This window comes from Scatophagus argus, chromosome 2 (assembly GCF_020382885.2).
Source record: "Scatophagus argus isolate fScaArg1 chromosome 2, fScaArg1.pri, whole genome shotgun sequence".
In the NCBI taxonomy this organism is placed as follows: Eukaryota; Metazoa; Chordata; class Actinopteri; family Scatophagidae; genus Scatophagus; species Scatophagus argus.
The window spans coordinates 16,274,830-16,287,994 of NC_058494.1; the positions used below are offsets into that span (position 1 = coordinate 16,274,830).

General features: G+C 38.5%; 1 protein-coding gene across 2 annotated transcripts; it reads right to left on the bottom strand.

Annotated features, from left to right (window-relative positions):
* Positions 1-1,320: 1,320 nt before the first annotated feature.
* ankrd49 (ankyrin repeat domain 49) lies at positions 1,321-7,841 on the bottom strand. Of its 2 annotated transcripts, none has more exons than XM_046414132.1 (3): positions 7,693-7,841; positions 6,138-6,361; positions 1,321-2,066 (listed from the first exon to the last, which is right to left on the bottom strand). In XM_046414132.1, exons 1-3 carry the CDS (start codon positions 7,766-7,768, stop codon positions 1,590-1,592), a joined length of 777 nt encoding a protein of 258 aa, XP_046270088.1. In that variant the 5' UTR covers positions 7,769-7,841; the 3' UTR covers positions 1,321-1,589. The 2 variants fall into 2 exon arrangements, with proteins under 2 accessions (XP_046270088.1, XP_046270096.1); XM_046414140.1 differs by having other exon boundaries at positions 6,138-6,358; positions 7,693-7,833.
* Between the last annotated feature and the right edge of the window lie 5,324 nt (positions 7,842-13,165).

Genomic DNA, 13,165 nt, shown 5'->3' on the forward strand with positions numbered 1-13,165 from the left:
GTCTTCAGTCTGCTTTTTCTTCACTTTTATGAGTGCAGACTTTTGCTTTTTACTTTTAAAGCCTTTTCTTTGTTTGAAGTTGTTACTGTGTCGGTAGACACTTACTGGCTGATATTAATTCCATCGTTTACATGCTTGGGATTTGCTTGACGATACATTTTAAAAGTGAGGGAACTAATACTCGTACTGTACTCAAGTACAAATCTGAGGTACATCTACTTTGAGTGTTTTTGTTTCACGCCACTTATTCTCCCACTCCACAGCAACATCAAAACGGAAATATTGTATGTTTTTGCTTGTACTGCTGTAAGAATTGGTCATAATTGGTAAATTGATCAACATAAATCTAATAATAATAATTTCAAGTCCTTTTAATTATTAGAATAATTTAAATAATTTGGTATATTGTAGGCTACTATTGGTTGGAGTATTAAGTACTGTGACGCTGTCTCTCAAGGCTCTGGGTGACTGTGGCAGCTGTCACTATTTTAAAATAATCAGCAGGTTAGTCCAAAATAAAAGTAATCAGTGACAGTCCTATAAGACAATAGGTAAAACTAGCTCCACATCAAGCAACTACAACAGTGAATTCTCACTTATTAATGGCATCTAGTATAAAATAATTCACTGAAGTCCAGCTCAGAAGTTGATGTGAGTTTAACTGAGTATACCGGTGTACTGGTGAACTGACTGACACAGTCACAGTGACCGCTGTTCCGTGTTGAATACTTTATACTTTCAGTGAATCTTCCATATATACTTCCATATCATTTTGAAAACATGAGTAATGGAGTTTGTCTACAGTGTGTTACCATTACTTAAGTAAAAGGATTACTTCTACCTCCACTGCATTTTTATTTGAAAGGAATCAGAGTAAAAGCTGTTAAAGACACATCGCATCTGGTTAAGTTACTTAAGAATCATTCAAATTACAGGGCGCTCTTTATATATTTTTTCATGTATTGGCTGCAGTGATGTAAAATACTTTCCTCTGCGCACACATGTAAATGCTTTGACATCAGTGGCCTTACGATCAGTGCATCCACAGAGACCAACAAAGAATACATGCTGTGACATATACAAGCAGGACAGAGATTGTTTAAAATCAGTGTTCAGAGTCACCCAGGCTCCCGCCATGTATCCATGTTGCTGCCAATACACAAATCAACAGTACATTTCTGTGCGCCTGTGGTGGCCAACAAAACACTACCCCCTATCTCTCTGCCTAAGCAGAACATTGCAAGTCTTCTCAGGGAAAAAACGTGATGATCTCAAACACTGATTATCACCAGATGAAGAGTAATGGCTGCACACTGACTCCAAACCACAACATCATATGATTTATTTAAGTAGACATTTTAAGCCCAGTTGCATCTCCTCAAGTAGTACAGCCTAAGTCATTTTTAATGACCAGTTTCATGCATATATACAAGTTCAAATAATGAATGGCAATTAATACAATGCTCAAGTTCATGTCTTCTCAGTATCTACAAAATAAACTTTGATGTACCTGCTGTCCATTCTACTTGCAAATATTGGATGAGGGTAAAAAGATAAATGTGAGAAATTGTGTACACCTATATTTTCATTCATGACATGGGCACCGCATTGACACAGTCTTCTACCATTTCAAACAGGAAGTGATGGGGGCCACTACGTCGGGCCACCTCACTGGCCGTCTCCCTGCTACTACTGCGAAGGCCTGGCTTCAGGTGTCGCTGAGACAGGAGGAGCTCCAACGTGTGAGCTGAGTCTGTTTTTAAGGAGCTGGCATGAGAAGCAGCCAGGTGTAGTGGCGTGAGGCCACCGTTGGTCTGGGCGTTCAGATCGGCTCCATGCTGCAGGAGGAGACTCGCCACAGTGACGCGGCTCCAGCGACAGGCGCTGTGGAGGGGCGTCCAGCCGTCTATGGTGCAAGGGTTAACCTTCGACCCGGCGGCGAGTAAAGCAGAAACTGCGTCAACATGACCGCTGTATGCTGCGCGGTGCAGTGGAGTGTAACCGTCCTCGTCACAGCAGTGGACCAGTAACGGATCAGTAGTTAACAACCTGTTAACTGTTGAAAGCTGAAAGAAAAGCACAGAAATGCTGAAGGTCAGAAAACCACAAACTAATGCTCTTCTGAGATTTGTCTGACTTGAGGAGTTCCTGTAATTGGAATAATTACCTTTTCTAAGATTTTTGATTCATGATTTTAATGCTGTTCCAGTCACTGTTAATTATTACCTCTCAGAGTATTTAAACAGATTGAATTATCTTCTATTCTGTGAAACTTTGCAGTGGTCCAGTCATGCTTATCCTGTGCCGATCAGTAACCGCAGTGAAGACGCAGATTAAATGTAATGGATCTTTGGATATTTGCTGACCTTCAGCATACCCTCAGATCTGACACGGTAGTATTAAACATTACTAGTGATTTGATCTTTGCCAATTAAAAAGCTGTGAAAAAACAAAATAAATGTTTACAACAGCATCTCCACCAACTGATATTGTCTGATTACCAGCTGATAAAGGCTGAGTTTCACTGCCGCCTCATATTTCACATCATCTCTGTCCAGTTTGTGAGCTGTCTCATTATATGACATGCACAGCAGGCTTCCGATTCTGAGCAGCTGTTCGTGCATTACAGAAAGCATTTTAGTGGAAGTGGAAATTCTTAGACAGCGTTGCAGTTTTTTGTTTCTACAATTTTTGACATTGTAGAGGGCAGCAGAGTCCATCCATCCATCCATTCAAGCATCCATCATCTGTCACTGCTTATCCATTGCATAGTCACAGAGGGCTGGATTCTATCCCAGCTGTGGGCAACAGAATCGAATCACTAAAATAAGACTTTTTTCAAACTCGACATAAAGTAGGATAACAACCCACTAAACTCACGGATATTAACACCTTGTCCAGAGCAATCTAGATGATTAAAATCACCAGTCACGGTGTTCAAATGATGGCAAACCACCATGTAAAACGGGATTGTATTTAAACATAACATAACATAACATAACAGCAAACCCCTCTGTCCTACCTGACAGCAAGTAAAAGTCTAATTTATTAAAAACACAGACATTCAAATATGCAATTTAGGGATCTGACATTTAAAAGACCTAAATGTGTACTGGATTGCACTTCAGGGCAGGTGGTCAGCAAGACTACAGAAGGACCTGACTTGTTATGATTAAAGGCAGAGGGGTTTAGCCTGAAGGTGCAGCAGAAAACTGACAAAAAAAACCTTCCAATCACATGCATACACACACACACACACACACACCTAACAGCTGTGCTCTCAGACTCCCAATGCAGATTGGGAAATATCAATCCCTATGTCATATCACAAAACTCAGACTTAAAGAAATAAAGTGCCAAACTAAACAGACACCACAGGCTACAGACAGCTCACATCACAGAATAAATACGTCACAGAAAATGTGAAGAGATAAGTAACTCGAATAATTTCAGTTTTAGCCCTTACGTACACAATGAATTGTGATTCAGTTAGCTAATAGAATAAATACATCAGAAAAAATGAGGTTTTCAGGGGCCAGCGGTAGCTCAGTCCATGATTAAAAGGTGAGGACCAAAATTGAATAAATGAATTTTTACAAAAGGGAGGAATTACTTTAGATAAAACATTAAAACATTACTGCACAGGGATCAACCCGTGCAACAATGTTTTCTGCGTTGAGGAACACTGTTATGTGGCAACACAGTTACTACATCCATGATGAATTGTGATTCTGACTGTGTTGTTTAATTATCCACTGGGTGACAAGGTTTTCATGAATGTAATACCTTTTGGAGCAGTTTCAGGGTACATTAAATGTGTTTGTAGCAATTAATTATAATTAATTATATAACTCCTTAAATGTCTATAAATTATTAGCATACTCATATTGTTAAACTGGAGAGGTAATACAAAGACTTCATAATAAGTACTTCATACAACCTCACTTTTTTCTCATTTCTAACAAAAACAAAGGTGAAAATAAATCACGCAAATCAAAAGTGCTGCAATGCTATAGTGAAGACCACATAAGGAAACTTTTTTTGACTACCTGTCTGCTCCTACAATCTGCTGCTTTGAAATGATTTCAGTTTTGCTTTTTAGAGCTGAAATGAATATTCAATTAATTCAACGCTTTATTCCTAATCAGCATTCAGAGCAGCCAGTCCTTCACAGAGCTTTATTAAGCTCCAACGGTTCTTCATGAAAATTAATAAACTGATAACGTCAGAAAGAAGGCACACAACAACCAAGTTACTGACAGTATTAAATAATGATTCCACGCAATTTAAGCACTACAAACACTTTTGAAAAACGCTAGTTGTGTTGTGTGAGGGAGCGGTTTGAGGGCTCTCTCACACTACTACTTACAGGGTTAGCAACAGATACAAAGTAAGAGTGGACTACTTGAACAAATTCATCTGTCACAGTGTGTGTTTTTAGATGTATAATTTTATTCATGTAGTCCACACTTACTTTGTATCTGCTGCTAACCCTGTGGCTGCCTCCACTGTATGACAGGTTTATGGTGAAAGTGTGTTTACACAAAATCCTGCTGTGGAATACATTACTGCCATGGGAAAATGCAATGGTACAATCACTGACAACGTTAATCTTATGGCTGAATAATATACGTAATTTAACCATTCGACCATAAAGTTATGCCAAGGGTAAGCAGCAAATCCTTAAAATTGAGAAAATCGAAATGGGTCCAGCTGACAATATGGCTTCACTTTCTTTGTTCTCACAAAAATATCAAAAGATTTCAAATGTGATAAAAAAAAAACAAAAACAAAACGATAACACAGAGAGGGCGGCACGGTGGTGCAGTGGTTAGCACTGTCACCTCATAGCAAGAGGGTTCCAGGTTCGAATCCCGGTCTGGACCCTTCTATGTGGAGTTTGCATGTTCTCCCTGTGCCTGTGTGGGTTTTCTCCGGGTTCTCCGGCTTCTTCCCACAATACCAAAAACATGCACGTTAGGTTAATTGGCTACTCTAAATTGCCCCTAGGTGTGAATGTGAGAGTGTGTGGTTGTTTGTCTTTGTGTGTTGGCCCTGCGATTGACTGGCGACCAGTCCAGGGTGAACCCCGCCTCTCGCCCGTAGTCAGCTGGGATAGGCTCCAGCTCCCCTGCGACCCTGACGGATAAGTGGTATAGAAAATGGTATTCATGTGACCTTTCATGATAAAATATTAATATTAATCATTTCTCTGTAACTGTTGATTTCACTTAGCTCTTACACAACAAACACCTCTGGCATCAAAAGGTGAAAGGCAAAATTGCTGTAATTATTCACTCAGCTTAAGTGAGCACTAATCGCATGCTTCTGAATCTGACATCCTGAATAAACAGCCGCACTCATTTAAATCAGCTTCCTCCACTGGTTAGTTTAGCCCTGTAGTTATTTTTTTTTTTCGAACAAGCAATTAGACCAATATCTTTCCTGACACTGCTACTCAGTGAGAAGGCCCTGAATTTATAGACCATCCATCCTGACTTAAGTCTCTTTGTGTTTTCATGTTTTTTTTCCGTATTTGTTTTCTAAAGAAAAGCATGTTAGGTAACTTCCCCCAAGGGACGTGACAAATTGGTGAATCACTGCTTAAAACTGACATCTGTATTTTAATACAATCAGATTTGTCACAGTAATGGACAGATGTGCAAATTCAACTTTAACAAATGCTCAATCACTGACAGATGCCCCAGTTTAAAAAAAAAAGAAAACTAGGAGAACGGAGAGATAAGAGAAAGGACAGAGACACTAAAAGGTGCTGGTGATGCTGGCGTAAATGACAACCAGACAGCAACCAGAGAGGAGAGGTGTAACTGCTGTTATTAAAAAGAGACCAGAGAAAAAATATGTCATATTATGCTGAAACCACCACTTGACACAAGTGCAAGGCCCAGTGCTTCAAAGGAACCTACAACAACTAGACAAACTACACCTAAAGATTATTAGATTAGAGACACTGAGAGGGACACTGACCATGTGGACAAAGTGACTGGACAGTTGGGACTACTTAATAGGTCGATCCTGTAGCAATAAGCTCAAGCTCCTCAAGTCCAAGTTACCCCCTGCTTACCACTAGTGGAGCAACAGCTCTGAGCATGGAGTCAGAACAAAGCATGGCTTACGCGATTATTTTCCGCCGCCCACAGAATCAGCTCCTTTGGTCTGTCTCTGAGACTTTCTTCTTTTTTTAGATACCACTCCTCACTGCGGTCCTCCTCCTCATCTTCCACATCTTCCTCCTCATCCTTGCTACCAGTCCACAGGCTGCTGGCCCCTCGGGGGATCAGGTGCCCGTGTGTATTCAGAAGCTCAAGCTGATTGAAATCTTCAGGAAATTCCATTACTGCTGTTTTTGTCAAAGAATCCAACACATAGAAAGACACAGAAAAATAAATCAGATATACTGACCTAAGTAAACTGAAAAGAAGTCAAAAGCAGAGAACGAAGGAGATGGTATGTCAGAAGTCAGAAATTCCAAGAACAATTTAGAGGAACAGCAGATTAACATTTTATACCTTTACCGGGTCCCTGACTCAGACCTCCACTGGTTATTTGTGTCCTAATTAAATTTTCTATCCAGCTTCTTGTACATGTCAAAAAGATTTTAAATATTTACACTGTCCCTGACAAATCGCCTCAGGATGTCTTTGTCACTCAATTATATATTTCCTTTGGGTTTTTTTTTTATCCTTGACTCTGAGTCTTTAGTCATTAATTATTTTACTTTAGTTCTTCCATTTTTCAAATGATTATGTTTAATCAGTTTAGAGCAGAAATGTCAAGCATTCTCCTTCCCAAACTTCTCACAATTTCTTTCTTTTAACACAATGAATTCAGTACCTTCGGACCTGGGACTGCTGTTGTTTGAAGTAAATTAAAGTAAAAGACATTACCTTGAATTCAGAAATCGTGTATTTCATGACAAAATATAGATTAAACAGTTAATGGCCAACCATTTCATGATATAATAACAACAACGCTGATTAGTTTCAGTCCTAGAACCTATGATTTTTACATTTTATTTCCTATTTTGTATCGTGCAATTAAACACATTCTTGCTTACTACTATAGCAAGACATAACTATTTGACAGGCCTAATCTTATATTCTGTCCAGTATAGACTTGTAATGGAATACGAGTCAAAGTCACCACAAACTGCAGTCTTCAAACACTATGTTGCTTCACCTTAAATGACTTTTAAGCTGAATCAACACCTCTCTAAAGCCGTTCTAACAGAACTCGAGGAAATTAGCATTGGTATTAGCTAGCCAACACACATTTGAATGAACAGGCAACAAGATGCAGCGGCCATCCTGAAACTAGCCGTCCAGCTTATAAAGGTTTATAAAACACATACACTAAGTTAAACGCTACATTCAAATAATGTACCCGCAATTTATGGAACTGGTTTTATTAACAGCTGCTGTTATGGTCGAAGCTAACGATTACAACCACAGAAAGCGATCTATCACACTGATATTACACACACAACAGTTTGAATTTACACTAGGGACGTTACAGTTGAAATGCACGTTGACATTACACGTAACGGGGAACTAACATTTAAGCGACATTTCTGATATGTAAAGAAAAAGCTCCATCTCAATCTGGAGATTTAAGGAGCACGGAGATTTCACTACATAAGGGTATAAAATTTTAATACAATTTCACTCTCACCTTCCAGTTTTGTGGGTTCATGACAAGATACACGGGAAATGTAGTTGTTTATCAAGTTAGCTGTAGAGAGACGCATCGTTTAAAGAAACACTACCCATAATGCCTCTCTGTTGCTAATTTCTTCTTCTGCGGCTTCATTTCCGGTAGTTCAGACACTGGATTCGACTGTTTCTGGCTTCTACCGGTCTTTATTTGCATGAACGAATCCTAAGTGATGCCATGGCAGAAAATGGTAGGTCAATCACAAGGGAAGATACAGTGGGCTATGTGGAGTATCTTGCTATGTTTTTGCGCCCTATGTTTACAATCTAGATTTAATGTATCCGTACATCTAGTGAAGCACTAATTTATCAAGATGATGCACAATCTTTTGTTCAGAATGCAGATGGAGACTTCCATTAAGACAGTGTATTCCTGTAAGATAAATTAAGGCACACTTAAAAATTGCTGTTAAATGTATGTGTAGTATAAAAACACTGCCCCGCACCTCGACTAAACTCGTCCTAAGTGGATGGAGAGTAAATACATCAGGAACAGAAAAGGAAGACACAGGCTTAGGCATAAATCAGACAGTATTAGACTACATTAGCAAATGCGCTCTGTTGGAAGAAATCACCCTACCATCTATTAATCAGAAAAATGACTGCTACTTCACAATAACAGAAACACAGTATGCTGTTTTAACAATGTATGCTACGGGTGTTTTCATCCTGATAACCCCTGTGTTTTCATTTCTGTAAATATTGACACACGAAACACTGCAAGCCCTGATGTGATTGAGTCTGTTGTATGTTTTGTGATTAATGAGACTTACTGTAGGATTTCGGTGCAATTATCCATGGCTGAATGACATTCAAATAAAAAGAACAATCACACAAAATGTTTTTTCTTATATTGCACATGTATTTATTGTAGGACAGACTGCAAGAGAAATAGTCATTCATGCAGTGCTCATGTAGACCTATGTGTCTGCCTATAGCCCCAGTGCAGACCATTGTAGTGTGATGAACAAGTCCTCAGAACTTCTATGCTACCTTTAAAACATGTTGTTTAATTCAGAGGGCAGATACTTTAAATGCACTACTTATCCCCATATGATCACTGGAGCTGGGTGTTGTTCAGCTGCTCAGTAGAACTGCTGAGCACCCTTGACCCCGATGACATTCATTGGTACAACAGAAACACACAAAACCTTCTGATAGAAATTAATGAACCTTCTGAAGACATTACAAAAGGTTTTTTGAAAGCATGCAGGGAATAGAAGGATGAAATGCATTGAAGTATTTGAATCTTTGGCCCAAGGGGGGGAAAAAAAGACATCAAAATTAATCACAGCATGAAGCTCATCTCCTATGGCAGGAAAAGAGCACTGTAAAAAAAGTAAGCATAATGTCTACTTATTAATGTGTCTACTCTGTGTCTACTTACTACTGTTGCGAAATACACATTGCCTGCACATTTCAGTTCTATGATGCTTGCTTGTGCTTCTGCTGACAAAACTATTACTGAAACAGCACGTGTGGAGCTCCGCAACAATACTCCTGAAATCAAACTGCTGATCCCTGCTAAGGAAGTGAATTTTTTTCACCCACACATGAGATGAGACTCAGAGATGCTTGATGCTTAGGTCATTGTCCTTTAGTTAATGGGAGAAGCTCTGGAACACTCGTCTGTCCATTTCCCATCTCTGTGTTACAAAGCTGTATTATAAAATGTTATTATTCAGACAATGGAACAAACAAGTATTGTTTGTTTGTTGATCGTGATGAAAATAAAGGGACGTGATGGAGCTCTTAATGATAAATTTTGGACCATCAGTAACAGAGTTGTAGTAGGAAATACAGAGTACAAATATATCTCATTTTTCTTTATGCTGAAAAAACAGAAGACAAATTAATAATAAGCCAAATGAGAACTTAAAAGAACAGTTAAATATTTAAGAAAAGTAAATATATTGGTTTACTTGCTGAGAGTCAGATACCAGTATGTGAAAGCTACAGCCAGCAGATGGTTAGCTTTGCTTGCCAAAAAAGAAGAAATAACAAACCTGGCTAACCACAAACTGTCGTTTTTACACTTTTGTATTTTTTTATAGATTAATTTGGGATTATTTGGTACAAACAGATTAAACAAACATGAAGGAGTGAGGCCACAAAGAGTCGTAAAGTTCATCAGTAAGACCTTAATATCGATCTTCAAGCTTGTCAAGCTTGGTAGGCCATTTGCTCCATTAGGTTCGATCAAAATTCAATCAGTGAGGCCTGAGAGATTGTATGTGAGTTTGTGTTGTATGGACAGACTGGCAGAGTCCAGAGTGACTCTTCAGAATCTGTTCATGACCAGCATCAGTCACAGGCCAGCATATATACACACAATGCTAATATGTTACTGTATGCCAAGCTGAAGAAGGTGAAAAAGCAAATGATTACAGATTTGGTGTTACATAAATGTGAAAAATGCTTTATCAATAAGCAGTGGATAACAAGTGCCCTCACACGTTCCACGCTTGCTTTTACCATCATTCATCACTTGAGCAATGGATAACAGATATTTGTGTAGCGTGTGATGAATTTCTCACAGTTATGTTCTCTGCTTGTGTATGAATTTTTCCATAAAAATGATTGCCTGCCCACATGACAAGGTTTAAAGTTGTTACTCAAATGGTGATAAGAAATCATCATCAGTGATGAATCTCATGTAATTCTAAATAAGTCGTTTGATTATCCACATCATGTTCAGAGTAAAAAAAATCACATCCTCTTTAATCACATCACAGCAAATTTACAGAATAAGCAACCTGCATCAACATCATCATCAACATGCACCCTTTTAATAGAGGATATTTATACGCACAAAGTGGAGTCCAGGATATCTTCTGAACCTTTCCATTTTAAATAACTCTTGCCAGCCTCTACCATTTCAGACATGAATGAAATTTTGATTAGTTTTACTCACTAACCAGATCACACTTAATTCAAGCCACAAAAAATCATCTCAGTTTCCTTCAGTATAAAAAATGAAGAGCAATGCGCAAGACAGAACTATCAATGTTTAATCTTTTTCTCAATCAGTCTTCACTTTGTTTTTTTTTTTCACTTTTCACTTTTGAAACAATTCCCATATAGTCTGCACAACAAAAGTCAACATGGACTCATGTCACTCAAACTCAACCTCCACAAAATCTTTATGCATCTACATGTTATTATTTTACATGCCATTGTTTTAAAAATAGGTGCTTTTATTTTTCACGCCATGCATACACTGTAAAAGGACAAATGTTTGAAAGATTTTGTTGGATGTTTGGACATATCTGCTGAACATTACCAGGGATGGAATATATTTTTTCCCAGGTGAACTGCAGGGAATGCGAGAAATTAAATGGATGAGGACTTGTGGCCCAATTCAGAAGACAGGGCTGACAAGTGCTATTATATTTCTATATCTGCAACTATCACACAAGCATAAACTAAATAAAAGCTATTTCAAGAAAAAGTAATAAGTAATACATATAGTTATCGCGTTACCGCTGGGAGACAAATGTCGCCATTCTGGCACAAGAACTGAGTCTGATGTGTTAATGAAGTGTTTTGGTTGGATTAGTGCTGAGCTGTGAGAAATGTGTGTGGAGCTTTTTAAAAGGGAACTCTGGAATGGTGACAAGTGTTTTTTAACTGTTAAAAATTCCTTTGCAATACATTTCCAGTCTTTTTTAAATGAATATCAAGTGGACAAGTGTTGACACTTGAGCTTTATAGGTGGCTTTTGGGTAAAGTAACTTTGCCCCCTGAAGATGTGGACCAACTTAATGCTGGGAGTTAATCAGTCAAAGCCTGTGTAATTGCTTTGCTCTTTCTTTCTACTTTCCATGCATGCAGGCTGCTGTATAATAAGGCACCCTCGTTTAATTTCCATGAATGTATTTTCCATCTGTATAAGCAATATTACTTAAACTTGATGCTATGTGCGTTTGCCTGAGGGTGAATTAGTTTATTGATTCTATTTGTCCTTGGGCGGTTATGGGTTAATTACAGAGACGGGCATATCAAGGACAGGAATGGGAGACATCAGTCTGTCTGTGCTCACAAAGACATCCAAACACATGCACAAGCTTGTTCTGAACAAACAGGTTACTTATGCCAATGGGGAAAATCATTCCTACCCCAATGGCTCTGTGAGAGAGATCTGTGAGCTCTCAAATGAGACAAAAGTTTGTTGGATTATGACCAGAACACATGCCGATTTGGATATGACTTTCAAAACAGCCACCCTGCAGGCAAACGTCAAATGCTCTGCTCATACCCTGCCGGGTGGACTGAAAATCAATATGAGTGGGCAGCAAGAGGATGGATGGCCCTTCAGCTAAAGACCGCACAGGTTCAGGTCTCAGTTTCTACCCTTCACTCAGTGAACTCCAGGTAGCTTTTCTTCAAAGAGTGGAACAGAAATTAGTTTTATTGTGTGACTCAGATTTAAAGGAACGTGCACCAGGACAGGGAATGTGCCACTACTTCTGATGTGGTGTTTGGGGAGCCGAGTCAGGAGTGCGGAAGGAGAAGGAGAGCAGGAAGGAATGAATACTGAAGAAATGAATAAGGGTTGATGACTCTGTGTCAAGCACAAACAGAAAGAACCGAAAACGCTGTTCATGGAAAAGATGAATATGCGAATAAGTAAGTGAGACAGTTTACGAGAGTCTTTTGATTTTGAAATTAACTAAAGATGAAAGGGATGTAATTGTGCACAAATTAATCGTTGTTCATTATGTGGTGGATGAGATAGAGGTGCGGATGGTGATGGAAACTGGTGCAGAAGGTGAACACAGATCAATACTGGGTCAAACAAGTGAGGAGCAGCAGAAAATATGTCATATGAATTTATCCTTTCTGACCACCTTCTGTCTGTCCATGAGTAATTATTTCATTTCGAGATCTTAATGGAGCAAGAGATATTAAATAAGGACTATGCACTTTAAACTTACATTGATGCTGCTTTTGCTCAACAAACTCCTTGATGATGATAATGAATATGGTTGTTAGTCATAAGGGTACATAATGGTAGCTCCATTTTCTAACTCTCAGGCAATTAGTAGTAGTATTTTGAATGAATGCCAGATTTTAAAAATCTGCTTTTATCTTTGAAAAATGTTTACCCCAGTGAATCCCAGTGAACTATGTTGATCTATTTTCCATGAAAATTATCAAGTAGTACGTTACTGAGACCTGGATTGACTGATGTGTGTCTCGCCAAACACTGTAATATTACAGTATTCATGGAACCACACTATAAAGATAACTACATTTCTACCTTGATTTATATTTTGCTGTAGATAATAACCTGATATTTGGATTCACTTTGAGTTAATTATGTTTTGTATTTATTTTTATTAATTTATATTAAAAATGTAGTTTTCTCTCTCTCTCTCTCTCTCACACATACACACACACACGAGCGCGCACGCGCACAAGATTTAAAA

What these genes read in the sequence shown, in the direction of transcription:
- ankrd49 (XM_046414132.1), bottom strand. Translation starts at nt 7,768, where the DNA reads ATGCGTCTCTCTACAGCTAACTTGATAAACAACTACATTTCCCGTGTA. An exon ending in TGAACCCACAAAACTGGAAG is followed by an intron (nt 6,362 to 7,692) that starts GTGAGAGTGAAA and finishes TGACAAAAACAG; the next exon opens with CAGTAATGGAATTTCCTGAA. An exon ending in GGGCGGCGGAAAATAATCGC is followed by an intron (nt 2,067 to 6,137) that starts GTAAGCCATGCT and finishes CTTTTCTTTCAG; the next exon opens with CTTTCAACAGTTAACAGGTT.